The sequence below is a fragment of the Anarhichas minor genome, unplaced genomic scaffold, assembly GCF_050575085.1.
Source record: "Anarhichas minor isolate MPS153535 unplaced genomic scaffold, ASM5057508v1 ptg000002l, whole genome shotgun sequence".
NCBI classification, from domain to species: Eukaryota; Metazoa; Chordata; class Actinopteri; order Perciformes; family Anarhichadidae; genus Anarhichas; species Anarhichas minor.
In genome coordinates, this window is record NW_027466448.1 from 4,249,035 (window position 1) to 4,276,137 (window position 27,103).

General features: G+C 41.6%; 4 protein-coding genes and 5 non-coding genes across 11 annotated transcripts; 7 read left to right on the top strand and 2 right to left on the bottom strand.

Moving 5' to 3' along the window:
* Nucleotides 1–5,358: 5,358 nt before the first annotated feature.
* Nucleotides 5,359–15,476, bottom strand: usp20 (ubiquitin specific peptidase 20). 3 transcript variants are annotated; one of them, XM_076085928.1, is made up of 24 exons: nucleotides 14,656–15,463; nucleotides 14,425–14,478; nucleotides 13,972–14,034; nucleotides 13,715–13,855; nucleotides 13,525–13,627; nucleotides 13,145–13,214; nucleotides 12,915–13,028; nucleotides 12,705–12,783; nucleotides 11,029–11,542; nucleotides 10,777–10,926; nucleotides 10,527–10,639; nucleotides 9,961–10,133; nucleotides 8,513–8,607; nucleotides 8,371–8,404; nucleotides 8,217–8,262; nucleotides 7,938–8,118; nucleotides 7,667–7,793; nucleotides 7,399–7,568; nucleotides 6,839–6,920; nucleotides 6,527–6,635; nucleotides 6,334–6,436; nucleotides 6,172–6,240; nucleotides 5,913–6,082; nucleotides 5,359–5,583 (listed from the first exon to the last, which is right to left on the bottom strand). In XM_076085928.1, exons 1-23 carry the CDS (start codon nucleotides 14,731–14,733, stop codon nucleotides 5,925–5,927), a joined length of 2,826 nt encoding a protein of 941 aa, XP_075942043.1. In that variant the 5' UTR covers nucleotides 14,734–15,463; the 3' UTR covers nucleotides 5,359–5,583; nucleotides 5,913–5,924. The 3 variants fall into 3 exon arrangements, 2 of the variants coding, with proteins under 2 accessions (XP_075942043.1, XP_075942034.1); XM_076085919.1 differs by having other exon boundaries at nucleotides 12,684–12,783; XR_012952879.1 differs by lacking the exons at nucleotides 5,359–5,583; nucleotides 5,913–6,082 and having other exon boundaries at nucleotides 6,206–6,240; nucleotides 6,527–6,583; nucleotides 12,684–12,783; nucleotides 14,656–15,476.
* Nucleotides 15,477–16,617: 1,141 nt separating this feature from the next.
* rpl7a (ribosomal protein L7a) lies at nucleotides 16,618–19,928 on the top strand. Its single transcript, XM_076085967.1, has 8 exons — nucleotides 16,618–16,639; nucleotides 17,599–17,719; nucleotides 17,910–18,059; nucleotides 18,324–18,464; nucleotides 18,737–18,816; nucleotides 19,075–19,205; nucleotides 19,616–19,685; nucleotides 19,791–19,928. Exons 1-8 carry the CDS (start codon nucleotides 16,637–16,639, stop codon nucleotides 19,893–19,895), a joined length of 801 nt encoding a protein of 266 aa, XP_075942082.1. The 5' UTR covers nucleotides 16,618–16,636; the 3' UTR covers nucleotides 19,896–19,928.
* On the top strand, nucleotides 17,768–17,841 carry LOC142948283 (small nucleolar RNA SNORD24). Its single transcript, XR_012953487.1, has one exon. It is a non-coding gene; the product is annotated as a small nucleolar RNA SNORD24 (small nucleolar RNA).
* On the top strand, nucleotides 18,122–18,190 carry LOC142948286 (small nucleolar RNA SNORD24). The gene has a single exon (XR_012953488.1). It is a non-coding gene; the product is annotated as a small nucleolar RNA SNORD24 (small nucleolar RNA).
* On the top strand, nucleotides 18,593–18,659 carry LOC142948281 (small nucleolar RNA SNORD36). Its single transcript, XR_012953486.1, has one exon. It is a non-coding gene; the product is annotated as a small nucleolar RNA SNORD36 (small nucleolar RNA).
* On the top strand, nucleotides 18,893–18,966 carry LOC142948280 (small nucleolar RNA SNORD36). The gene has a single exon (XR_012953484.1). It is a non-coding gene; the product is annotated as a small nucleolar RNA SNORD36 (small nucleolar RNA).
* On the top strand, nucleotides 19,262–19,335 carry LOC142948266 (small nucleolar RNA SNORD36). Its single transcript, XR_012953476.1, has one exon. It is a non-coding gene; the product is annotated as a small nucleolar RNA SNORD36 (small nucleolar RNA).
* Nucleotides 19,929–20,487: 559 nt separating the features above from the next.
* Nucleotides 20,488–23,773, bottom strand: surf1 (SURF1 cytochrome c oxidase assembly factor). The gene is made up of 9 exons (XM_076085954.1): nucleotides 23,615–23,773; nucleotides 23,442–23,508; nucleotides 22,843–22,970; nucleotides 22,665–22,747; nucleotides 22,024–22,215; nucleotides 21,865–21,937; nucleotides 21,009–21,171; nucleotides 20,732–20,813; nucleotides 20,488–20,629 (listed from the first exon to the last, which is right to left on the bottom strand). Exons 1-9 carry the CDS (start codon nucleotides 23,675–23,677, stop codon nucleotides 20,566–20,568), a joined length of 915 nt encoding a protein of 304 aa, XP_075942069.1. The 5' UTR covers nucleotides 23,678–23,773; the 3' UTR covers nucleotides 20,488–20,565.
* A 15-nt stretch (nucleotides 23,774–23,788) lies between these two features.
* Nucleotides 23,789–26,224, top strand: surf6 (surfeit 6). The gene is made up of 4 exons (XM_076085942.1): nucleotides 23,789–23,994; nucleotides 24,624–24,839; nucleotides 24,931–25,001; nucleotides 25,321–26,224. The coding sequence occupies exons 1-4, from the start codon at nucleotides 23,904–23,906 to the stop codon at nucleotides 26,014–26,016; spliced, it is 1,074 nt and encodes a 357-aa protein (XP_075942057.1). The 5' UTR covers nucleotides 23,789–23,903; the 3' UTR covers nucleotides 26,017–26,224.
* The last annotated feature ends 879 nt before the right edge of the window (nucleotides 26,225–27,103 follow it).

Genomic DNA, 27,103 nt, shown 5'->3' on the forward strand with positions numbered 1-27,103 from the left:
AAGACTAGCAAATTATTTAAAAAATGTAAGGAATTTAGAATGGGTTTCATGCATCTCCCCCCCCCCTTTGTGGGCCTCGTGAGCACTGATTTATGACTTGTAGCAAACATCCAGGAGTGCTGTGAGCACAGTAGGAGAGGGGTAACCAGTGCATGCTCTAAGGTAAAATGGGGGAACCACTCAAGTGTTTATAATCTGGAATATTAATAATGTATATATAACCCTTGCAGAATCCAGTTTATTCTGACAGCTGTAGCAACAAGCAGTTATTTCAGCTGTGTATGCTATATGTACTTTATGCATTTAGTCAACAAAACCGTTACAGAGCTAGAAGAGAATCCATGCAGCTCACTTTCCCTTTCACATTGGCTCAGATATGTTAATGCATAATTGGTAATTATTCCACTTCATTATTGCAGATCTCAACATTCCCTCCTAAATCTATCACCTGACCTTCATCATGCAAAGCTGGCTGGTGCATAAAGAGACATTAGCAAGAGTGCAAATTACGTTGATGATGAGGATGGAAAGGGCAAGTGGGCTGCTGCTACTCGCCACACCCATCCCATCCCAGTGACTAGACACAGCAGGGGGCTCTTAAAGCCTCCCCTGCTGTCCTGGATTCTCACTGTATTGTGATCGGCAATGGCCTGTAAAACTACTGCTATGTTATTCATCAATATACCTGGTGTGCCACCAAATGCATCCCGTACAGCCTATGAGTAAGTATCCCAGCTCCGATGTGACATGCAGTGCAGGAAACATGCCAATGTTTGAGGGAATGTGATGTGGACGGATGCTGCGGTTGCATTTGTGTCCTCTAAGCCAGTTTTTGTTTTTGTCTCTTACCTGAACAGCGGGTCGGCTCTCCTGTCTTCCAGAACGCTCTCGGTGTGTGCATCATATCCTCTCGTCAGCCCGGTGTGCTTTCCTCTCGGTCTGGCTCGGTCTGGGCTGGATGCAGCTCAGCATGCGTATGGGACTTGAGATGACATCACAGCTGCTCACTTGAGAGTTGCCCCCTCTTTCTCAAATCCAAACAGGTGAACCCTCTCACTCTGCCTCTTACACTTAACTATAATGCTCTCAGTAGACGACACATAAAACGTATTCACCTCATCTTTACCTCCTCATTAAAGCTTTACTCTAGATGAGTAGTGATGAAACCAAAATGGACACAATCCAAGTCAATGTGTAAAGGGAAATAGTAATACATTTATATGTGCATATTCTGATTTATCTGGACATATTTATTTATATATATATACATTTCAAAGAAGCGTTGCACCCATCAAGAGTCCAATAAAGTTGGAGGATTTAGGAAAGGCAGATTTTTATGTGCTGTAATTTCCTATAATGCAATGAATGCAGCATCATTTAAATAGAGCCTCCTTGTAAAGGTAACGCCCACTTCTTCTCAAGTGAGATCATTTTGGGAAGTTCCCTCATGTCTGCATGCTCAATATGTAGCTGGAGTCAGCAGCCTGTTAGCTTAGCATAAATACTGGATGCAGGTCGAAACAGCTGTGTCAACGAGTGAGGACGTTTTTATACTGAAGTTTTTACAAAATGAAATATAACTTGTTAATTAGTGAGCTTTAGAGGTGCTGGTAGGCGGATTTTCTTACCTTTTGAACAGAACCAGGCTAGCTGTTTCCCCCTGTGTACAGTCTTTATGCTAAGCTAACTGTCTCCTGGCGTTAGCTTCAGCCTTCTTTTTTTTAACACACAAATATGATGATCTATCTTCTCATCTGACTCTCAGCAAGAAAGCATATTTCCCAAAATGATCCCTGGGTTGCAAGCTTTAATGAGTCCCAGATGATATCACTATGACATCACCGGGGTTATTTTCTCAGGCTCAACGAAGCTCCCTCGAGTGCCCCAAAAAGATGATATACATCCGTTTTCACAGGTTGAGAAGTGAAGCATAAAATGTCCTCTTAAAAACAATTGTCTGTGTGGTTTCAAAATATTTATCCAAAAAACAAAAGCTCCTGTTTTTCCATTTTGCCTGCTAGCTATTCTCATATTTATATCACAGCAAATAAAAACACACTTCAAATCAAAGACGAGGCAATTTTAATGATTTAACCGTCATGGGTAATTACATCAGTTATACAGACATTAAGACATCCCATTGAAATTAGGTCAACCACTGAAGTCCCATTTCATCAAAGCATCACCGGTCCATTATCAACCACACACTGTAAAATTTGGGCAACACATGAGTCAGTAAATTCCTGTTGTGCTGCTTCCAGGCTGTCATGATAAACTCTCTCTAACCACAGCAATGCTTGTAATGTGGTGTGTCTTGTCTTGTGAAATGGAAATCTCACACGCATAGCTACAGAACGTGCTGTAACACAAGCAAACAAACTCATGGGTGGGGATGATAAAGTAATTACCACTCAACGTTTCTTAACTGCAATATAATAAGCTGCACTGCCTCAGTCTCTACTGCCTCAGTCTCCGTGTTTGATGGCTGTCCAGTGTCTGTTTGATGATAGGATTGCACAAAGATTTGTCTTCTTTTTCTCATTGCACTTACTCCCCCAAAATGTATCTAAACACACATCCCCATATTACCAGTATCCTCTCTGGTAGATACAGACCAGACGTGTGTAAAAAAAAAGAAAAACATGATAAAACAGTTTTCTTAAAAGAAAACGACATTTCTGTGTTCTCGACTATTAAAACTGGTGAATTGCTCTTTGGACACAGCAACAAATAAAACAGGGAGACATGGATTACTGTAGGCCGTAGTCTGGAATAAACATAACGGGCAGAGTTGATGTGTGATCTGTAAGAGCGGGAACATTTCAAGTGAAATTAATGGCGTTCAGAATGGCTGCCTTTTTATTTAGTTTTAAATGGTTTTGGTCGCAGGACATTCAGGACGGCTATCTGAGCCTCAAACGCAGATTTAGGTTTGATGAGCTCCACGTATTCAATGTTTTCATCCGAGAGGGCAGGGGACCTATAAGAAGGTTCAATTCCTGCTGGGCATGACAGACAGTGAAGAGTTCTCGTTCTAGAATTATCACCTGAATCTATTGAAAGGTAGGATGACTCTATTGCAGATCATCAATTACTACATTGTCATATTTTGTACATGTCAGCTTATAATTTGCTCGACTATATTTCAGATCCCATTGCCTGAATGCTGCTACAAAAATAAAAAAGAGGAAAAAATCAGAAGGTAAGAACAACAGAATTTCTTTCATATTTAAATTAATTTGGCATTGAAAATTGTAAAAAAAAAGGTAAATTCGGGCTCTTTTCCTTTCACAAATAGGCTTTGACATGCTGTCACTCTAATACGTCTCGTGGCCGTTTAGACTGGTAAGTGTAGCATTTATCCAACTGGAACTCTGACTTCTGGAGGTTTTTCAATGCATGTCTAATAAGTATAATTGCTACTTTAATTTAATTAATTTAAATTAATTTAGACATAACTAATAATACATTAATTTAAAAGAACAATATAAATATAGTTTTGGCTGTCTAAATTGGTATTTCTTATTAATATAACAGAACAGCACAGTTACACTTGACATTCTTGTTATCTTGTGTTTCCCATGTGTTGCTCAATCTTACCACAATGCTGGGCTTTAATTGCTTAAGCGTGGAGGCAGATATTGTCTATGCAGAACTGTACAGTTAAAAAGGCAAGCATGTGACTTATCTTAAATGAGATGGAGGATGATGTGGTTTATTTAGCTAAGCTTAGTCCGTGTCCGCCATTTGTGAAAGATTTTACCCTTGCACAAATCTACACAACAATATATATTGTTGCTATTGATATTTCAGATGAAAACTCAATTACAGTAAACAATTATTAGATTAAAAAAAGCTCTGATCAACTGCATATTGGCTGCTTCAAATGGAAGCCAGAGTTTAATATTTGGAGGCGTTAGTGGTTTTGTTAAATTGCACAAGACTCTCGTTTACCACTGATAACTGATACAAACCCCCAAAAAAGACGAGTGAAGCACAAGATCTCAATCTAATTTTCTTGACACGAAGTGTCAACGGAAGTTATGATTCACCACTTAATGTGTGGGTGGAGTTCTTCAGAATTTACAGCAGAATATAATTTGAGTTAACAAGCTATGGTGTCTCAATTAGCTAAGATTGAATATTTTTACATCCAATTTTAAAATGCATCTTTAACAAAAAGGCAATTTGCAGATGCACAAATATTTTTACAAGCAAATAGCTCATTGTGCGACATCCCTACCACAGCTTCACCTTTCTGATGACGAAACATAACACACAATTAAGATACTATGCGGAAATAGGAAAATATACTCGATCAATGAAATGGTCATCATAAATTACCTATACTGTTGTCTGGATTTGTGCATGTTGTGCTAATTATTTGTGATTTAGTCAGATTATGTCTTCTAAACGATTACATGGTGAAAGTACTGCCCTCTCTTGGCTTAAACGGGTACTGCACCAGTTCCAATATTTTGTTGCACAAGATTCCCCTTTTGGCAAATGTACCGCTGTTGCACCAGATATGTACTTCTCTTCTTACTTAAAGGGTAACTTTGGGATTTTTCAACCTTGATTTTATTTTCCCATATTTTTTTGTATAAGTGACGAATAAGGACAAGTTTTGAAATTTTTTCCAGAATGGAGCAACATCGAAAAATACTAAAGTTACCCTTTAACTCCGGCACTATTGCCATATGTTACTTAAATTAGTTTGTCTTTTTAGAAACTTGCTGTTTCTTTACTTCGTTTACAATAATCGCCATATATCTACGTTAACGCCTGTATGCCCATTTATAGATAGTGCTGGACAGGAGCGACTCAATATTTCATTTTAAACCCAGAAAAGACGTTATTGTGCGTTTTGAGCGAACAAACTCCACACCTCATCCCGTCAGCGAAATGTCCATACGGGTCCAAATAACGGAGTAGCAGCCACATGCATTTTGAAGCTTTTCAAATACACCCTGGAAGTGGTCTTTTGGGACACATGCATGTTTTGTGGTTTGACACAAACCAGCTGTGGTATTTTCTTAAAAGTTCCATAATCTGATCATTTCACTGGCTCAACCAAAACAAAAGACTTCCATTCCTGAGGGCTCCGTTATACTGTGTAGTTAAGGTTGTAGGTGCAAGAGTATGATTTATGCACTCTCTCTCACTCGATGTCTGAACGTGTTGCTATGTAACATGTAAACAACAGAACGTTTGGTTGTAGCTTCCAATGCAGAAGAAAAGCTCTGAACCAAACATCACACCGGCTCTGTTCTCCTCCTCAGCCGACTGATTCCCGACGCCAGCAGCAGCAGCTGTCTGCCACTGAAACACCATAGCTACCAAGAACAGCTCCAGAGATGTGACACAACGTTTTATTTTATTTTTTACACCTTAACATTAAGGATCAGAGTTATTCAATAAATAAACTACGTGATATTTAAGTACCGCTTCGCCCTCTTGCGACACGGCTTCAGAATAGTGCCTTGCTACATTTACAAAGTGCTCACGACGAGGCTTCTTCACCAAGGTGCAAATTCCTCATGTTCCTGCGAGGGCAGGAGTGGAAAAGGGGAATCAGAAGACCTGAAAATGAAAAACATGTTGAGAACAAATGGACCGCTTATGGGGCCTACAGCTCAAACTTGCTGGATTGGATTTACAGCTGTTTATTCGCTGGATGTACTGCCTCTATTATTGTTGGCCACATGTGCGGCTATTTTACGGTCTGCTGACCAGAAGGAATTTATGAGCTCATGTGGTTGACAGAGTGGGTGGACCAGCTCCACGGCTTCCAGTAAAGAGCTACACATTACCCAAAAGTATATTCAAACATGTGATTGTATGCAAGTCTGTGCACGGGAATGTGAGATCTTGTATTTTTACAGTGTTTCCCAATAATTATACATTCCAACCTCTGTTTTTTCTCAAAGTGCTCTGGTTTCTGCCTCGATCTTCCTTTCTCCATGAAGGCTGTCCGGGTCAGCCGGTGCCACGGTCTGTCTCACTGCGATCTCAGGGCCTCCGCCATAAATACCCAACAAGTACTGCCACGTCTCCTCCGAGATCTGACCATAGTCTGCACCTGAGGGTGAGAAACGCACATAAAAAAGATGGTTTATTGACTGCCTGTTTTTCTCACTTCCACCTTTTACAACCAGTGCTGAGGTTTACCTTGCTTGAGTTGTATGTGCCCTCCTTTCATAACACAGATTTTACTGTTGTCGATGGGACCAGGTGGCTCTGAGAACACAAATCATGAAAAATATCTTGTAAAGACGGAAAGATGAAGATGTTTTAACGCACTACTGTGTTTGTCTTCCTGCAGGGTCGTACCATTGTCTTTGCCCTTCACAAAACTCTCCCACTCTCTGAACCACTGCATGCTGATGCACAGGATCACCGTCGGAGCCTCTTCAGCCTGAAACTCTTTGTTCAGCTACGGACAAGACAAACCTGCTCATTCAACATCCAACACCAAGCGTAAAGACGTATTTACGCACAGGTAAAGCAGGATTCAGGCTTTTACCTTGATGAAGGTGTCTATTTCTGTTTTCCTGCGTTTAGCCAGAGCTTCAATCTCCACCTGGCAGATGGCACACATATACAGGTGGTTGACTGCGGGGCCGCCTCCAAAACTGAGGACGGAAACGGCAACTTTTAGTATAAAAGGCACTTGAAAGATATAGTGACAGACTGACACAAATGATGACGACAGCGTAGAGCTGAGGGGAACTTCAGTGTGATCGTTCTCTGTAGGTTTGTCACTGCGTGTGACTCCGTGCAAATTTGATCCATATCATATGGAAATATTAGTGAGACAAACACGTTGCATATTTACCTGTTGTAAAGGTACTCCCACACGTTCTGGGGAACAATCACAACCAGGTCGTCTATGTAGTGGTATTTATTAGGTGGGATCCCTGTACGGAGATAGAAATGTACCGACGATAAAGGACAAAATCTATGACTCTTTCAGGCCCGTACTGGAGACCAGAAAGAATCCCAACAACAAAATCCCCACCCTGGACTATGATGGTCTCACAAAAGCTCAAAAGCATTGAAGACATGTTTTTCCAATTGAGACAAGTAAACTAGCCAACTCTCGTAAAAATAAGAAAACATCCAGTTTAACAAGAATGCAAATTATTTGTTTTAAGAGCTGAAATGTCTCGAGAGGCCAGAAAACCTCCTCAAAAATCTGTCTTCCATCATTGAACAGCAAAATAATACGGCAAAACAAAGAAATAAAAGAACACTGGATCCTATATTTCCCAATATGCAAATCAACAGAATCTCTTCATTAAAATCTCAATAGTCGTAAACTGTTTTGATGCCCTTTTAAGGCAGGGTTGTTGTTTTACATCACTCGTTAAACGTCATTAAGATTTGACCACGCACCTCCGTGCTGACAGAGAAACGTGTGGTTGCTGATGGGTCCTGGTTCGGCGAAGGTGTTGAACTTGTTCAGCCATTCTCTGGAGATGTAGAACTGCAGCAGGCTGGGCTCCTTCATGTTGGCCAGAGCCACAACCTTCTGCCTCTCTCTCACCGACTCCTCGCTACTTTTCCTGCACGAGTCCAGGGTAAAAAGTACAGTCATTAATATTTTGGGATAAATAGATTTGGTATAAATGCTAAGACATTACAGGTGCCTTCAAATGCTTACCTATAGAACAACACGTAGGCCTCTGCATTCTGCACCACCGTCTCATGGACCTCCGTCACATACTGGTCATCGAACTCATACCACTGGCCATTGATCACATTCTGACAGTAAGCTATGTAGTGCCCACCTGCAGCACCAGAAAAGAGGAAGAAAAGTGTAAAGAAAGCCATGTGACTACCCTGCATAAATTAGATTTAGATATATTTAAACCTATATATTCTCTGAAATGTGTTAATCATGTTTGAAATGCACATATGATGTTATCTCATACTTCCTGCAGTGCCATGGTGACATATGACCGACAGCAGATCGTAAGTGGTGACTTGGGACGGACTGTCTTTGGCCAGGAAAGGCCGCATGTCGAGGCCCTCCAACGGGAAGGACACGTGACTGCTAATCTTGAACGAATACATGACCTCGTGCCGGAAGCGCTTCAGGTGAATGCACAGAATCTACGCAAACAAATGAAACTTTATGAAGCCAACCACGAGCAAAACTAAAACTTGTTATCTGCAGCAAGAAGGAGATCAGATAAAAAAATATAGTGTACCTCGGGAAGTCTAAGTACTTTGCAATATTTGACACCATTTCTCAACCTGTAGAAAACAAAATACTGTGTAAAAAAAGTCTAAATGAAAAATGTCCTTAAATTGATGTTTTAATTCTAATTCATGTCTCCATCTGGATTTACTAAACATACTCACTTTTTACATCTCTCACAGCTGTACATGTTGTCCCCTGTGAAAAGAAAGAAATTGGACATTTTGAAATACATTTTCTCATCTACACTTGACAATTTAAACGCTAGAGCATTAAAGTAGAACAGCACAGTGTAGCATTGTTTACCTTTGAGTTCATCTGCAGCAAAGAAGGCGGCGAGGCAGTCCTCCAGCGTCACCATGGGCCCCCAGAACCAAGTGGGGATACACGAGACTACGAACCTGTTTCAGAGGCGTAACACAAAGAGACATAACAGTTACAACCTATTCTAGTCTGTCACAGAGATCATACTGAGAAAAATGACCTTCGTGTGGCTCGGCAACTTTTAACAATTAAGTGACCCCAAAAGAAATGCTGCCTAGAGCGATGTTAGCTCCTGACAGGGTCGTCGATGGCAGTAAATTGGAAGGGCACAGCGTTGTCTTCCACAGAAGCAGCAGGATGAGCATGACGGTCACCGTTAAGTTGGAAACGTCGTCACCAGTACTGTTATGATAGTGATTTTGAAATCTGAGAACTGCTGGAAGATGAGCAAATAGCATGCCAAGGCCCATCTCTGCATCTCTGTCCCAATATGTGAGATGATAAACTCGGGTAACATAGTCCAGGCATGTGCAGATGCACTTGGCAAAGGAAGTGATTTCTACTTTTAGGTCATCAGTACGTAGCAGTTAACAGAAAACACTGTTCTGCTGACATGGACAATAACCACACATTCTGCTGCACTGTTAAAAAAACAATACCTCTACAGTCTTTGAAAATACAACACCACTCCTGTTGGCTCAGCACTCGCATCTTGTCCTGGAGCACTGGATCAGGCATTTCAGAGCCCTCCTCGGTCTACATAATCTCCACCCACCCATCAGTCCACAAGAGACCCTCCCACAGCATGAACCACACACACATTTTTATCAGGTTTGAGGCGTGAAACATAACAAACTTTTTCCCTGAAAGAATTCCTGAATTTTGTCAGAGCAGAAGTCGAACCAGGGGCCTTCATCGGTTCATGGTGCAGGTCTTGTAACCGGAAACACCCGGCTGATTGTCACGATATATTTAAAAGACAGTTCAGCTGTGGCATCTTTCCACTTCTTGCGACTAGCAACGTGCTAGCATGCGTTGTGCTGATCCACCTCATAACGCAAGTAAAAGAAGTGCAGCAAACAAAACAAGGACACACACATTGCCTCGACAGATCTAGCAAAACCCCTCTTGATACCTACATGCCCTCACCTGCATCATCTGTGGCCGCTGCTGTGGTGAAGTAGGGGTGTGCAAGCTAATTATTTGTTGACGGCTTCTGTGGAAACCAAAACCACACAGGGCGGCATTTACTCTGAAGTCACTTCACAGGAGCCCACACTTTTCTTGGCAGCCTCATGGTGCTTGATTTAGATTTTCAAAGACATAAGTAATTAAATTGGGATTCCACTTGCTTTCTTTCTCTGTAAGGCACTCCCTCAAAAAGTCATAACCTGATGAGCAAGTCTCAAGTTGCATCTAAAATGCACTGTCATGCTTTCAAACATGCTGACTTCTCCCTTTCCTCTGAAGGCTAAACGTGGTCCACTGACCGGCGTATGGAGTCCATGAGGAAGGAGATCCAGCCCTGCGAGCCATAAATGTCGGGATTCAAGCCTGTCTTGACTGGAAGGTTCTGGTGTATGGATGCGTGGAGCTTGGCCAAGTCCTCTTTCCCAGGAATAGGGAGGGACAAGTCTTGGAAGGTTTCCACTGTAGTAGAGACCTGTCACACGTTCAGAGAGACGAGGTTTACACAGCATGCCTCCATCAGTAAGAGTAGAGCTTTAAACAATACATGTTTATAGAATAATGGATGCTTATCCAAACAGAACAGTGTGGTGGAGGAGTGATTTTAGAGTCAAATAAATCATTTAACATCTATGTTTTCAAAAAGGGCATCAGTGAATTATACAAATAACAGACAAACCAAATAATCTCAGCTAATGAAAGTTTAAAATGTGAATTGTTCAATTAAGATTTTCACTTTTTTTTTTTTTCATTCTAATCACAAAAAAATACTGAAATGACTCAGTTACACAGGACATGCTTTCACCTAAACTTCCCTTCCTGACTAAACACGGAGCTCCCCCTGGTGTTTGAATGAAGCACAGCTCACCCGGTCACAGGTTAAACACTGGACCAGACTGAGGATGGAGCCGTCGAAGATGTCCGAGATCACGCTGCGATAGAGACACTGTTTCTTCTTCCTGGCACTGAGCTGCAGCTGAGCTGAAGGATTGATGACGGAGGGGAGGATATTAGAGGAACAACTTAATATCGTTGATGTTTGACTTGACTTCCACGGGAACTCCCCAGGAGTCCGTAGAGTCCGCAGGAGTCTACTGAACTCTGGGATGTTTCCTCACCTTTTTTGAAGGAGTACACCGGTCCGGCAGAGCGGAGGGGGCTGGAGCGAGGTGGACTGGACGACAGTTTGGGATGCAGCTCCTGAATGGTTCGCACAGGACTGCAGGGAGTGGACTGGGGCTGGTTCATTGACGCTTCATTGTCTGGCTCTAGAAAAAAAAAAAAAGCATGTTGGACGCGCAGTATACACAGTTTAGAGGCAAATGAGTGACATGATGCCAGAATCCACTTTCTTGACCCTGCTGGCTTACCTGAGGGGTTGCTGCTGTGGTCTTGCCCTTGCCCAGTATCAGATAACTGGTTGTTCTCTTGGCTTTGGACCTCAGGGTTTGCAGTTGGTGTTGACTCCTCTTCCTCTCCCCTCTCAGGAACCCTGTCCTCCGCTGCCGTATCTACATCGGCGTCCTCATCCATCTCTTGCGAGCCTCCATGGAGGGGTGAGCCAGATACCCTCCTTTCCTTCAGCTTCTCCTTCTCTGAGATCACCCCGCCGGTACCGATGCCCACTATCCCTCCCGCCAGTGACCTGACCCCGTCACACACATCCTGCAGGAGCAGCTCGCTGTCACCCGCTGCCCCTCCCTCCCCACGGTCACTGCTGGAGCCAGAGTCACAGGACAGGAAATCATCCTCAGACGGCGAGCGCTCTCCGTCTCTTATCTCCTCGCCGTCACTTCCCTCCCGGCTCATGCTGCACTCTGTCAGAGGCTCCTTCAGCTCTTCGTGTAACTGGTCCATCAGACAGCGCAGGAACTCCTGGGTGTCCTGTAGCGACAAAAGCACATTGCGTTCACTCAAAAGGACGCATGAGTGCGGCTACATACACAGAGACAGGAGTTATGCAGAGACATTTCAAAACAGGAAGATAGAAAGACAAGTGTGTGAGTAATTATGTGACTTGTTTGCAACAAAAAGGCATTTTGTATATTGGTCAGAAGTGGTACAAGGAGAACCTTATCACACCCAGTACGAACAGGCAAAACTCATTAATATTTCAGAGGCTTTCAGAGACTTTTCTATGGCAATCCCCAACCAACAGAATCAGACAGTTCACACAACCAAACATGCACTGAACCTCAATCAAACATGAAGACATTTTTAAACTGGATTACACCGATGATTCATCGTCTTACAAAGAATCAGTTATGGTTTTGATTTGAGTTGTTTGTGTATTTAAAGAAATTATTCTTTTTTTCCTTTCTCCCACAGAGTCAGACAAAGGTGACAGATGCTTTTTTTTAATGTTTCTGCAAGCAGTATGACTGTATGTTGAGCTTGACATTTTGACATTTTGGAAAATACACTTGTTTGCTTTCTTGTCGAGAGTTAGAGGAGAAGATCTATACCATTCCCATGTCAGTGTGCAACATATAAGGCTACAGCCAGGAGACGGTTGTCTTAGTTTAGCAGGTTGTCGCTAGCTGTGTCCCCCTGCTTCCAGTCTTCAAGCTAAGCTAACTGCTTCTGTGCATGAAAGTAACAAAGCACACTTCCCAAAATGTCAACTATTCTTTTAAGAAATACACTATTAAGCCTCTCTAAGAGGTTTGGCTGGACTAACTTAAGTAGGCATTGTAGTTTATGCAATTATAAAATTTCATTATTACAAACAAATCTGATTATATCTATACTCTCCTGCAGTTACTCTCCACTGTTTCGACATAGAGAGTTATTAAAGCATGTATGACTTTGTCTGGTCCTGAGGATGTGAGAAAAATACTAAAATCCCCCAAAAAACTGAAGTACAAAGAAACTCAAACCAAGCTTTTGGTTATTAATGACAAATGTAATTGTTAATAGCAAATATACAAGACATTTTTAGGGAATGTGTGAAGAATATACACAGGGGTTTACAAACAAAGAACAACACCGTGTCAAGCTGTTGAGTGATGCCAGGTGTAGTTACCTGCTGGCTGCTTGCCCCTACCTGCTGAGCGTAACCACGAAACATGGGGTTTACTAGTTTGATGCCATGAGACAGACTGGTAGGCACGACATAGCTGGGCCTGGGAGGGTAGCCGCCATGAGAGTTAGTTCAATATACTGTAAATGATCCATTAGTACAGAAAAGTCTCGTATTGCTGCATTCTGTCACTCGTCTCGTGTCATTTTACGTCACGTTTTATGTGTTTAGTACCGTTTTTTATGCCAGAGTTCTGAGACGAGTTTCTGGTAGCTCTTGCAGAGAGCAGGCTTCTTATCGGTGCGGACCAATCCACTGCAGTCCAGGAAGAACTGAGTGAGAGGAGGACTGGTGAGGAAAGGGAGGAAAACAATGACGTCAACACAACTGTTTAACTGGAAGGAAAACGAATTAACAAACATAGAAGCTAATGGGCCAGATGTAATGAGAGGAAGTGACCTCACCAGTTGGACAGGGCTTGAAGAGCCGCATTCATGTAGCAGGAGTTTCCAATATTTTTCATTCCTGTCAAGCCTTCAAACAAGAAAAAACAAGAGCCATACTGTTGTTTTAAACTCCCAGAGAATGCAAAGGCGTACAAACTAAGCTACTTTTTTATAACAGAGCAGATAGATCACCACCAAGGGTTAATTAGCAATGCTAGTCTGGATTAAAATGAAACGGGCCATGGCAGTTATATCTATTAAAGATGGCAGCTATAATCCAAAAGCATGATTCTTAAAACCATTTTCTGTCTGATTTAATAACTTAACCACAACCCATTTGAGAAACCCATGTGTTCTGTTGTTTAGGAGAGGAAATGTTGACAGTGGACTTGTTGTACCTCTGGGTTTAAGGTCATCATCCTCTGACTCTGAACCGTCTTCTTCTGCCACAGCAATTGGCACTGCTTTTAGTGGGTTACTTACTGGCTGAGGAGCTGCTTCCTAGGAAAAAGATGAATAGATGCTATAAATAAGAAGGTGAGTGAGGAAAAAGCTGTGTTACAGACAGATTGGGAGGCAAAGTCGTACCTGCTCCGTGGCTTTACAGTGGTGGGGAGCTGCAGGTACCGGCAGCAGAGCAGGCCTGTGCTCCAAAAACACCTCCCGCTCACACACATAACACCAGATCCTGAACGTCGTCAGGTTCACAGTCAGGTTGTGCTTCTCAGCCTAAAGGGAACACACCCGCAAATCAGTCCAGGGGGATCTGTCTGAAACGTTTTCTCTCATCACCATACACCAAGGAGGTAAAGGGACAGGTATGTTTAGCGTGAGAGGGTTTTTACCTGTGCATGCAGCGTGCTGTGATCGGAGAAGGACTCTCCACAACCAACATATGGGCAGTCACTCTACAGAGCAGAGACACTGTGTTAGACGGGCTTCTGAATCCTCTCTTCTGTCTTGCAAAGACATTACATCAAAGTATCTACCTTTCTATCTGTTTGAATCGGCTTAATCTCTAAATTAATGTCATGCAAGATTATAAAATGTCAGAGTATCAAATCTGCAACTGCTATATTGTGTACTTGCTTTGAGTACTACTGCATTTATAATAATACTTTTGCCCCACATCATCATTTATTATTTAGCAGTCACCTGGCCGTCTTATCTGAAATGCAGAGGTAGTTGCGCTTGCAGGAGTCAACATTTAAGTGGCAAGGCGCACAAGCTAAAGCAGCAATTACCCTTGTAAGGACAAAGATTCAAAACATTTAAAAATTGATTTTAAAAGACTCTACCTGCAGACAGGCCCACAGGTTCGGGCCCCCAGCTCCGCAAGACTGGCAAGTTCCCTGCAGCATGAATTGAATAGAAAGGATTAGAACAAAATGCACTAACTCATGTGGTTATTATTACAGTGGTGCAAGGCTGCTATAACAACCTTAAAAGACCTGTAGGCCATGGCACACACAGCCAAAGACCTGGAATGTGCATCTTTTGACATTTACAGTAAATGAATGAAAACCCACCTTGGATTTCTGGAGGAGGTCCTCCTTGGTTACCTCTCCTATGGAATCCAGATGAGGACAAACGTCTTGTTCGGCCATAGCTGCTCACTCTCATCGGAGGGGACGTGTGCTAATTTAACATGGCAGTGTAACAAAATTGTAGCGATACAGATGCCAAGCTGTTGTTGCTAAAGCTAGCTTTAACATCTCAACACAAACACACGATGTGCACCAAGAGAACCCACACGCGCCTCGTCTCTGGCTGATAACGGACACATGAGTTAAGATGTCTATTGTCGTGTTTAGATAATCTTTTCACAATAATCCCCCACATAAACCCGTGGAACCGATCAACTGACAGGCCTTATGTTTACCAAGAAAAGCTCAGGAAAAAAAATCTCCTCACTGCAGCGATGACAACAGCAGTTATGAATCCCACTTATTTACCAACGTAAGAAGTTGCCGCGACGACAATCGCTATTTTTTCATTCTTCTTGGCAACAATCGATACTGGATGCGGGCGGGTGACAGTATGCTAACAGTATGTGCAGAAGCCGAGCCGAGAGACGCGATACCCAAGCCCACCATCCCCAAACAACTCGCCTCCCACCCCCGTCACATTCACAGCACGGCCCGGCCGGCACGGCACGACGCAGGGCTGGAGGAGGAGGATGAGGAGGCAACGCGGAGACGTCAACCTGACAAACCCAGACTACAGCAACGCGCGATTAAAAAATAAAACCCGGCTTTCCTTGTTTTTATCTCGCGTATCTTTGTCGTGTACATGCTGCGTGTAATTTAACAAGTATAAACCAATTAAATAGCTAGATGCTAAATATCCCTGTTTACGGAAGTGACGTAATATTGTACGTCGTTTAAATTGGCCCCCGATTCCACTGTGGGAACAACGGTTGAGCGTAGCATAAAACGAATATGTCCGATAATGGGGCAGTTGTATAGTCACAGTGCATTTACAATACATATATCATGACTTGTGAAGGAAATTAATTTAGAGTAGCAGTTCTTAAACGATATATCGAGATTTTGGGATGAACGAAAGAAGGTTTTTGAAGTTATCAATGTTGCGCTGGAAGCAGATAGTCAAATCCAGAGTCGTTTAATGAGAGTCACGTCATCTCTGTTATTTTTGTTACAGCAATGGCGGCTAATGGAGCCTCTCAAGTAGCTCCCGGAAGTTAGCAGCGTGTATACGCGTGTTTGTTTGTTGTCGCTGGTAATACTACAAACAACAATATCTGTAATTATGGAAATGCCTACTGAAATATACAAATATGAGATAATATCTTAGTTCATTTTATTTGTAGAAACAAATGTCATTATTTTAAAAAGATATTAACAGAAATGGTGGCCAGGGAAGTACTAAGTTTTGAAACGTGAAATAATACTTTTGAAAGTAAAATGGTTAACTAATTTAATTAAAGTCAAAATAGTTAAACTACGAAAAGTACTCATTGAAAAGAATGACCCATTTCAGTATAATATTATTGGATTATTAATGCATTCATGTGTTCATAACTTTAATGTTGCAGCTGATAAAGATGGGGCTATTTTTAATTACTTGATATACTGCTAGGTATTTCATTTATAAAAATATATCCTTTATAAGTTGATTATATTTCATGTTTATTTAAATCTTTAAAGTAATTTAAGATGTCGTAAATTGTTGCAAAGTTGGAAATACAAAGTACAAGTACCCTGAAATTATACAGTACTTTTGTAAATGTACTTCCACTACTGAGTTACTACAGACCGTGTACTATACACAACCAATGTCCCATTGAGTATGACGTTCAAAGACATTATATTGTATCACTGATCCTGAGTCAGAATAGGACTTTTAAAACTACAAAGCTGTAGCATGCGAGCAGCTGTAACATCTGACTCCAGGTCGGTGCATAAGAAGCCACGTAACCACGGTGCAAAGCCTCGCGCTATTTAGGTTACCCAGAATCCCTCGGTCTTCCTTTCAGCCTGAACCGACATGGTGGGTACATAGCCGATCCTTCTGAGGAATAAATCTTTCCGTTGTATCTGTCTTCATCGCTTGATGTATGCGTTGTATTACTCTTTAAAATATATGTATGACTTATGTGAAGCCTGCCAGTATCTATAGTGTCGGTATTTCGCGTCGATGTTTTTGTTTTTAGGGTAAAACTTGGTGAAGTTGAGCATTGTGTTGCCGGTACGATTTGCACCGTAGCTAAAGCTAATGTCGGTGCACACACGTTATTTCGGGACCACTGTCTCGCTTTTATTCTGTATTTTTAATTTAATTTGAGTTTGTGACTAATTGAAGTAAAACGTTACTTGTAATGTAGAGTGATACGAGTGTGTATCCGGGTGTTAAATCCAATGGAGTTGATAGGCCCGAGCATTGCTTCTTCCTGCTAAGATGGTAACGTGCTGTTGGCTTCCATACCTCAAACCCACGTTATTAAGGACTTTGTCAGCTTGGTATTCGGCGAATATCAACATTTTTAAAGTATAACCAGTCAGTAGTAACGTTAGCAGTCAAGCTAGTGCTATTGGTCTTGAGTCTGTGTAGCATGCTAACAGTGTAGCCTGCAACATGGAGTAGTCTAGCTCTATTCAATATATTGCTCTGGAACTTAATTGCGTGTTATTGGCTTAAACTACTGGTCTTCAAACACTGCTTGTGTTAAATGGTCTTGGGTGGGCTAAGGTAATGTGTGTGTGTGTGTGTGTGGAACAAGGCCACCTTCCATGCTGAGCAATGTTAAAACTCATGCATGCTGGTTTGGGCAGTGCAAGTAGTATTAATGTTAAATTTAGATGTTAACTTAAATTATTCTGTGGCTTACTTGGGCAACACATTTAAGATTTTATTAGTGTTTATAAGTGTTTATAACTTTCTTCTGTTTTAAGTAGTTTGTGTATTGTGTACCTTTTCATTAATTCTTCCCAACATTGTTTTCTTGACAGCCTAAGGGAAAGAAGGCTAAGGGGAAGAAGGTGGCACCGGCCCCTAATGTGGCCAGGAAACATGAGGCCAAGAAAGTAGTCAACCCCCTGTTCGAGAAGAGGCCAAAGAACTACGGCATCGGTGAGTATCCTCAGCGTGGATTTTTGGGAAAACTTAACATTGTAACGGTGCAGATGATGAAACGAATATTTGCTATCTTAACATCATTGACGACAACTTTAATCACCAAGATCGCTGATGCACTTATGATGAGAAAATCAAAAGGTCTAAGTTTGGTACTAGATACTAAATTATTATATTTCCCCCACAGGCCAGGATATTCAGCCCAAGCGTGATTTGACACGCTTTGTGAAATGGCCTCGGTACATCCGCCTGCAGAGGCAGCGCGCCATCCTCTACAAGCGTCTGAAGGTTCCCCCTGCAATCAACCAGTTCACCCAGGCTCTGGACCGCCAGACCGGTGAGTGAGGGATGCTTTAGTCCTCAAGGCTGTTAAAGTCCTTACTAGTACCGTGATGACATTGCAGATGATGTGAAAGAATATTTGCTAACTGAACAGCTGTGCTGACACCCACCAAGATCACTGATGCCTCTTCTTGAGATATATATATATATATATATATATATATATATATATATATATATATATTCCACTTGTCATAGTATAAATACTGCATGTAGCCACTGTTGGGTGGTTGACTTCATATTTGTATGTTTTTCTCAGCCACACAGCTGTTCAAGCTGGCCCACAAGTACAGGCCAGAGACCAAGCAGGAGAAGAAGCAGAGGCTGCTGGCCCGTGCTGAGCAGAAGGCCGCTGGAAAGGGAGATACTCCCACCAAGAGGCCTCCTGTGGTCCGTGCAGGTGAGGTTCACTAAAGAACAAAGAGTAGAGTTGATGGGTAACATGTTGTATAACTTGGAAAGCCCTTTAAGTCTGGCTGGGTTGAACATCCGATGTTAATCGTGTGACCCGTCTCTAACTTGGCCTTAATGCAGTGATGACTCGAATTTCTTCACCTGAACCCTGATGCGTTTAAGCTTTTTAACCCTGAGCATTGGCCAAAATATAAATAAGATGTTTTCAGGGTGTTTTCTGGGTAGAAAGTGATTTTGTCCTTTCCCACTTCCCTGCAGGTGTGAACACGGTCACCTCTCTGGTGGAGAGCAAGAAAGCCCAGCTGGTCATCATTGCCCACGATGTGGATCCAATTGAGGTAAGATTGTCACGCATTATTTTAGTAGCAGTGGAATTTGCCGTATTGGCAAAGTTCAAGTATAGAAAGTGGTCTCTGGCAATGATGTATGAATTTCTTCGACTGAATCCTCCATGTGGATCAAACTTGAGCTTTTTAACCCTGAGCAGAGACCACAAACCAAGAATAAATCTGATTAATCCTTTTCTTTGGCTTTGCTTGAAGCTAATACTTCATTAAATATTAACGTTTTCTCCTGTGGTTCCCTGACTTCTCTAGCTCGTCGTCTTCCTGCCAGCTTTGTGCCGTAAGATGGGCGTCCCGTACTGCATCGTCAAGGGCAAGGCTAGACTGGGCAGACTGGTGCACAGAAAGACCTGCACTTCAGTTGCCTTCACACAGACTAACCCGTAAGTATGCCCACAAACTGAGCTGTGGTGTCTTTTTGAGAATAGAAAGTGGTCTCTAGCAATGATGTATGAATTTCTTCGACTGAATCCTCCATGTGGATCAAACTTGAGCTTTTTAACCCTGAGCAGAGACCACAAACCAAGAAAACATGTTTTACCACATTTATTGTGAACATTAGTCTATGATCAGATTCATCCTTTCAAAGAGTGCAATAGAGTGGTGCGTGTGTGCCGCTAGGGTCGTAAAATCAAATTTGAGATTGACTGAAGATCTGATCTTTTTGAAATCAACATATGTAAATGATTGATCTACATTATCCTGTTAAAAGTAGACCTGATCATTGAATCAATTCCTTGTTGCCCCGCCTCATAATGTCTGCACTCTAATAAATGGCTTTCTTCTCTCCTAGTGAGGATAAAGGTGCACTTGCCAAGCTTGTGGAAGCCATCAAGACCAACTACAATGACAGATATGAGGAGGTGAGCTTTCATTTGAGTTGACTGCAAATATCGTCCGCATTAGTAAAATGTTAATATAATACAACAGAAGTGCACAATTTTAATCTCTCTAAATTTGTTTTCCAGATCCGTCGTCACTGGGGAGGTGGTATCATGGGCCCCAAATCTACGGCCCGCATCACTAAGCTGGAGAAGGCAAAGGCCAAGGAACTGGCAACCAAGCTTGGTTAAAATATTTGGAATAAAAAAATGTATGTCTTAAAAGAGACTTGTTTGGTTTTATTATATTGTATTTTAAGATTAATCTACAACATTAATGTCTGGGAAACAATGAATTTGGCTGTCTAATTTTATCAATACAGTATTCTTGCTGCAGTTAATGATGAAAATATGTAGCAGATCCTTCATTTTATCGGTTGTAAGTGTCCCCATGGCACTAAAGGCCCCAGCACATTAATGCCACATAGAAATGGTTGGGTTAGGAGAGTGCATGGTGTCACATTTTACATAGTGAGGCTCTGGCAGTTTAATTTTCAATTGTTTGAAAATAACTGACTTTTCTACAGATGCCTTTTGGGGCTGATCTATAAACAATTTTCTGAGACCTGGAAAACTGAGATGGTAGATTTTACTGAATGTGAGGCCTCAAGCTTTTAAAGACTGTACAAGTTGTCACTGCAGTTCATGGGGCAGTGGTTTCCTTTTAATACAAAGCACAAATCTGCAGAAAACTTAGATTTTAGGGTGTTTGTACCTTTTCAATGTCCCCCATCAGTTAATGGAACAGTAGTTGAGACATGTAGAAATACAGAATGGCGCTAAATGAAGTCTTATACATTTATTCTCAAACAGTTTCAGTAGAACAATCTACAGCAATATTTCATATGTAATACAAGGTCACTCATTTAATCATCTTGATGAACTTTGCATACCACATGTAGGAGGTTGCTGCACACAAGCCGTACCTTCGGAGAAAAGAGGACTTAATAAATCAATTCAGTAAAAACGGTTAAAGGACATTGAGTTATTTTAAAGACATGTTTCTCAGGTGTATTTAGTCTACTTACCATGTTACTACATACTGCATGTGTTCGTTCCTCAGGGTGACTCTGGTTTGTCCACCTATTGGTCCGCCAGGAGTCGTGCTCCCTGTTTAATACAAGACACTTTAATTTACTCATGAATCTATAACTAACATCTTTAATATAAGTGGCTTTAACCTTTTTCTGCTCACCTGTAGAATAATTACAAAGTGTATGAGCCAGTTGTATATTTGATTTGATATTCACTATGATGTAGTTGAATCAAAGAGCATGGTGGACTTTGTAGTCCACGAGAACATACCAAAGTCTGCATCAATGAAGACGGGCTCAGCTCCAGTGACGCTGCCCATGGCCTCCAGGTCCCGGAAATGCCAGCGGTTTTTCTCCACATCATTGTTCGGCACAAAGGGTTTGCGGAGCTCGGTCAGTCGAACGACCCCAACAATCTCCACCTCACCTTCCACCTGAACAGAAGCGCCATTACATTTTGTCAGATAAGTCTAAATAGGCTGCGAGGAAATAAAAATGTAAAGTACGACGGGGAAGCTTTGGTGCCGCCATTTCCTTTAATATAAAATGTGATGTTAATGGTTTTGTGTGGTTTATAGCTGAGGCCAAATAGAAATCCCAGAGCCACTAATACCATTAGATGAGTACTGTAAATCAGATACAATCAAGTTAATCAAATGTCTTTGTGTCCACAAAAAGGTTGTCTGGAAGGATGATGAAACTCCACCAAGTTTACAGGTTTAAGTCTGTTTGCAGGTCTTAGAGAGCACTTGTTAATTTAGCTCCACACAAAATGTGATAAAACTGCCTCAAAAGACATCACATGAGTCATTGTTGATTGGGGATGAAGACTGCAAGTTTGAAAATGAAAAATGGGGGTGTGGAGATCGCTTTAGCTCTCATCTCCTCTTGAGGCTACATTACGAGCATAGCACAACCAAACTATTGGCAATCAAGTTGCATTGTGGGTAATCCAGGCACCAGGTTTTGACATGCGTGGAATAAAGATCTCTAGTTCTGTTGCATTGATTTTGATTCTCTCTATTCTTTTTTTTTTTGTACGTTCCATCGTGAGTTGGACAATGTTAAACCGGTAGAATCGTCTGAATAAAGAGGCCGTGACGCGTCACATCCTCTGAAGTACCCACCTGTCCCTTCACCCTGGTCTCTGGTCTGATCTTCTTCATTGGGACGTATCCTCTGTTCACCAGGATTGTGATGCTGCAGGTGAAGGTAGCAACCATCAGCGGGTGTTGGATGCAAGAGATGACACGTGTGCAGTAAGTATGTTTAATCTGTTGTCCTACCCGAGGTCAGTGCAGTGGAACGGAGTGATGACATTCGCGCCGGTCTCTCCGCTTGAAGCCAGCCTGCCCGCCTCCCTGGCCTCTTTCTCCGGGTCGACTGGTGAGCGTGGCAGAATGTACAGCTCCTGTGAGTGGTCGTACTGTCCGCGCACCTTCACCCTCCTGTACTCCAGGCTTTTCAGCTCATTAGGACTAAGACCCAGGGAGGAAAATGGCAAGCAAATCTGCACATTAATAACAACGATACAAATCTTTGGCGGGGACAAGGACAAATCGTTAAAGTGCAATTTATCAAGGAAAGATAATCAACGCTGTTTACAGTTTCACAATTGTATTGATTATTATATAGTAAGTTCAAAGTCTGTTTTACACACGTAGGTGCCCTTTTTAAATCAGTAAAACATGTTAGTCATGCAAATGTTTTGTTTTTTTATTTGTAAAGGGTATTTGTGGCAATATACAGACAAAAAAGAAAAGATTTTAAAATAAATTGTGGACCTGATATTCAGCCACGCCACTGGATTTCTTATAAAGCAACTTGCATATTTGTATTTCTAAAATCCCAGACTTCTTAAGCAGGAGGGGGCACAGCTGCATTTAGTGTGTGAGAATACGAAGAAACGTTTCTCACAAGTACTTACTCGCGAGGAAGAGGAATGGGTTCTGCAGCAGTGAGTGTCTTCAGATCATTGATCAGCTGCATTTTCCACTTACGCCGTTTCAGCTTCACAGGAACAAAATATATCACGAGTCCATCCAACAAGAACAAACCATCAGCATTCATTTTTTATGTGAAAACACAAAGTAAATATGCTGTACCTGCCAAGTACCGAGGCCCAAGGTGGTGACAGGGATGAGCAGCAGGAACCATTTGAAGAAAGAGTCTTCTGCTTTTTCCGCTTCGGCTGCTGTGGAGCTCGACTGTCGCCCAAAGGTGACGAACTTACCTGGAAATTCACAATACGCAAGACAGGAAGTGAAGACACTGGACGTGTTTACACAGAAATGTACAGATGTGTATAAGATTATTCAGAAATGTTATTCAGTTAAGCGATACATGACAGAGATTAAACCTTGTTACATTTATATAACATGCTGTATATACATGCTATTGCTGCTATGTATTTCCCATAATCTGCACAAATCTAAAGATAATTTTACCTTGAAAATGTATTTTTTGTAAAGTACCTTAAACATAGATGAACATTCTCTGCCTTCTTAAAGGAATTTAAAGCTTTATCTCTTTGTAACTCATAATGTTTTCTTAAATTTGTCTAAATCAACAATCCTGGATATTTGTTTCTTCACAGTATTATGAATTGCTATGGATTGTTTGCTTTTAATAAGTTTTCCTGTGCATTTTTTAATGGTGAAAAACAAAAGTACAACGTGTCATCGTTATGTTTATTAACAGTTACCTTCTGCACGTTTGAAGAGTGGCAGTCTGGACAGCACGAGAGTCCTCTTGATGTAAATGACGTGCGACTGCAATGACAGAAAATCAGCTCAGCAATCTGAAAACCACTGAAAAGTGACATTCACATGACTCGGTGAAGACGAAAAAAACGCAGATATGAAACATGTAACTTACCTTTTGTTTGAGCGTCGTTAGCACTCTGGTGGAATAAGCCAGCACTAATTTTAAAGACGACATGTTAGGTCAAAACATCAGAAAACACGGAGGAGACAGCCGTCATAACAGAACATAACTTATCAGGAGGGGGACTTCTTTTGGCGTTACTACTTCCGGTGTGATGACGCTCCGCCCCGGGACGTTACCCACGTGTGTTCATAGAAATGTGTTGATATGTTTCTATCGGTAAGCTCGTGTTTTGAGAGCTTGTTTTAGCTGCTTTAGAGGCTCTGTTCATTTAGTCAACATGGATCTCGTCTCGAGGGATTCCTACATTCAGAAGTTCGCCAGCAAAGTGTTTTCTCAACAAGACCAGGAGCCGAAGAAGAGACCGTTTGGTAATGTTAGCTCACCGGTTTAGCTCATTTTCACCCTAGAATGTGCTGTGACTGCTAAACAGCGTGTCTATGGGAGTTGTTTATGTGTTGATGGTTGTAGAAAAGTACTAAAAGTCAAACGGTGTTATCCAACGTGGTTATTATTTCCGCTGTTGACCAAAGGAGGCGCTGTACTGTTTAAAAGCAGTTTTTTCTAAAGTATCGAGTGTACAAATATCAGAAATAGGCAAGAGCAGCAGATCTACAAAAACTTCATTTATTAAGCAAAAATACCTCACATTCTCCATTTAGAGCTTTTTTAAATGTGATGATATGCTGGTTTTATTTTAGTAAATTAGATATCGTTAGGTTTTGGTATTATTTGTGATGCAGAATTTAGGTCAATGTACTCCAGGGAATTGTGACATCTTTCACTATTTTCTGACATTTTTATAAATAAAAAAGTTAATTGATCAATTCTGTGCTTCCCAACCTTGTTTGAAACAATAATACAGTGGATCTTAAGATTGTGCCTTGTGTTTAAAAAAAGAAAAATCTAAATTCCAATATACAAAATTGTGTTTATTTGTGAAATATTTAAATGTTAATAATATATATGATCATTAATACATGTGTTTTTCTGTGTGTAGCATATTTTAAGGGTAAAAATGACACTGGTCCTCCAAAGAAGAAGAAAAAGTGCAAGAAGAAGAATTTCAAAGAAAAGAGCACTGATGAGAAGACACCGGCTCCTAAACCCCAAATAAAGGCTTCACCCTCCCCTGCAGCACAGAAAGGCCCGGCCACAGCTAAACTGAATGGGTCCACAGCTCAGAGCATAAATGCATCGACACTGACACCTAAAGGTACAGTACGTGTATCCATTACTCAGGCTGTTCCTGGTTGTTATTAAAAATGGTTCCTTCAGTCACTTTTTATTCTTTCTTTTATTTGTAGAGTCCAACTTCTCCACCGTAGATGTACTACGCAGGAGACTTCATGAGAAGATCGAAGAGTCCAGAGGGCAGGTATGTAAAGATGGAGCAGACGAGGTTTCAATGATGCTCTCTATTAGTGACAATGTATCCAACATTGTTTGAGTTGTGCTGAGACTCCACCATTAACTGGAGCTCAACATTTATGTTTAGCTTTAAGTTGAATGACCAGAATCATAAGATCATAAGATCGTAAGAGATGTCCTGAACACATATGCAGAGTCCATACCAAAGTATATGCATGTTGTGGAACTGTAAAACAGAAACAAAAGTGTCATCACACACTGCGCAGTAGTTAAACTCAAAAGTGAAGTGTCTGTTCGTCTAACACGCTGCACTAATCTGTTATCAGGGAGCCCCAAAGGATTCGGCATCAGAGGCCGTCCAGGCTAAGCGAGCAAAAAGAAAGTTGGAGCGGGAGCGCAAGAAGAGGAAGAGGAAAGAGTTTCGGCTGAAGAAATTGGCTGAAGAAAGTGGCAAAGAACAGCCGGAGATAAAGCAGGAGATAAAACAGGAAGAGTGCGCCCCGGCCGTGAACAAGAGAAGTGAAACTGCCATTGTGTTCAACAAGGTGGAGATGGTGGAAGAGAGGTATGTAGACAAAATGCAGAAAAAGAAGAACAAGAAGCAGAGTATGAAGGGCCAGTTGACGCCGCTGACTGGGAAGAACTACAAGCAGCTGCTCGGTCGCGTCGAGGCTCGCAAAGCCAAGCTGGAAGAGCTGAGGGAGAAGGACGAGGGGAAGGCCCGCGAGATGGAGGAGAAGATGAAGTGGACCAACGTGCTCTACAAGGCGGAGGGCCTCAAGATCAAAGACAACGAGGTCATGCTGCGCTCCTCGTTGAAGCAGAAGGAGAAGAGGGGCGACCAGAGGAAGAAGCAGTGGAGCGAGCGGAGCGAGAACGTCATCGAGAAGATGCAGCACCGCCAGGACAAGAGGCGGAAGAACATCCAGAAACAGAAGCACGCCAAGACCGAGAAGAAGAAGGACAGGGCGAGGAAGAGAGGCCGAGTGCTGCCAGAGGACTTGAAGAAAGCAACATTGTAGAGGAGGACTGTGTGTTATGCCGTGTTTTACAACAAAAAACAAAAAATCATAGGCGATGTTTTAATGTTGAAAGTAAATCCGTCTCTTTTTATGGCAGCATGATTCATTTACATGATATTAAAGCGCTGCTGCACGTATTGTACCTTTTATTCCTGTCGAGGAGTAATATGATTTGTCAATAAAATGTGATCCTTATGATGAACTTAAATGACGACTATTGTATCATTTGTTTGTTTATTTTACCAAATATCATGTGTCGTTTAAGGGAATCGTTCGACATTATGGGAAATACGCTTATTTGCTTTCAGTTAGATGAGAAGAATGAGAATATTTGAGTAGAATCAATCAAGCTGCTGGTTAGCTTAACTAGCTTAGCATGAAGGCTAGGAATGGGGAAACGACTAGCCTGGCTATGGGTACATCCCAAGTCTCTTAATTGCATCCCCGTTTCCCTCACTTAGGTCCTTTCCTTGCGTCTTAGTCCCTCCCACCAGGGATGCATGGCGAGACGCAAGGAAACCATGCGAGGAGAGAGGAAACGAGGAAATATTTTTTAAGAGATATGAGACATTTTTCCTCAGTTGCGTCACGTGAAGCGACGTCTGTTTCTGATGACGGCGGCCGCTGATCTCAGAAAAAAAGTTAAATAATAATCATTTAATTTTTTTTGTGTACAAAAATAATAATCTTTATTATTATATAGTATAATATATGTATTTATATAGTCTTTTTATATATTTAACTATGTTATTATAATTGAGGATATACGATTGGGCATATGTTAGTTCTTGGATGTCATATTTAAACATTTATATAAATAAATATATGTGAAGATAGCGCTATTTCCAAATCATACAAGCGTAAATTTAAGAAATGTAAAAACTGAACCAACAGTCCAAACATCACAGCTACATAAACAGGCTGCACACGGAGGAAAGGCGACACTGCAAGTTTCCATCAGTGACAATTGTGCTTTTCTTTTAATACGTTTTGTGATGCTTCACAATCGTTAATCGATGGACACATTCAGTGCTCTGACTGAAAAAATGTTGACATCAAGTAGGATGCAGGCTTTCTCAATAAATAT

Bases quoted from the DNA above. Each gene is read 5' to 3' on its own strand.
- usp20 (XM_076085919.1), bottom strand. From the start codon at position 14,733: ATGGCCGAACAAGACGTTTGTCCTCATCTGGATTCCATAGGAGAGGTA. The intron at 13,029-13,144 runs GTGAGGTCACTT...TTTCCTCACCAG, and splicing joins CTTCAAGCCCTGTCCAACTG to TCCTCCTCTCACTCAGTTCT. The intron at 6,241-6,333 runs GTACGACCCTGC...TTGTGTTCTCAG, and splicing joins TGTGAAGGGCAAAGACAATG to AGCCACCTGGTCCCATCGAC.
- rpl7a (XM_076085967.1), top strand. The intron at 18,060-18,323 runs GTGAGTGAGGGA...TGTTTTTCTCAG, and splicing joins GGCTCTGGACCGCCAGACCG to CCACACAGCTGTTCAAGCTG. The intron at 19,206-19,615 runs GTAAGTATGCCC...CTTCTCTCCTAG, and splicing joins GCCTTCACACAGACTAACCC to TGAGGATAAAGGTGCACTTG.
- surf1 (XM_076085954.1), bottom strand. From the start codon at position 23,677: ATGTCGTCTTTAAAATTAGTGCTGGCTTATTCCACCAGAGTGCTAACG. The intron at 22,748-22,842 runs GTACAGCATATT...GTTCCTGTGAAG, and splicing joins TGGGCCTCGGTACTTGGCAG to CTGAAACGGCGTAAGTGGAA. The intron at 20,814-21,008 runs GTATGTTCTCGT...TGTATTAAACAG, and splicing joins CTTCATTGATGCAGACTTTG to GGAGCACGACTCCTGGCGGA.
- surf6 (XM_076085942.1), top strand. From the start codon at position 23,904: ATGGATCTCGTCTCGAGGGATTCCTACATTCAGAAGTTCGCCAGCAAA. The intron at 23,995-24,623 runs GTAATGTTAGCT...TTCTGTGTGTAG, and splicing joins GCCGAAGAAGAGACCGTTTG to CATATTTTAAGGGTAAAAAT. The intron at 25,002-25,320 runs GTATGTAAAGAT...ATCTGTTATCAG, and splicing joins TCGAAGAGTCCAGAGGGCAG to GGAGCCCCAAAGGATTCGGC.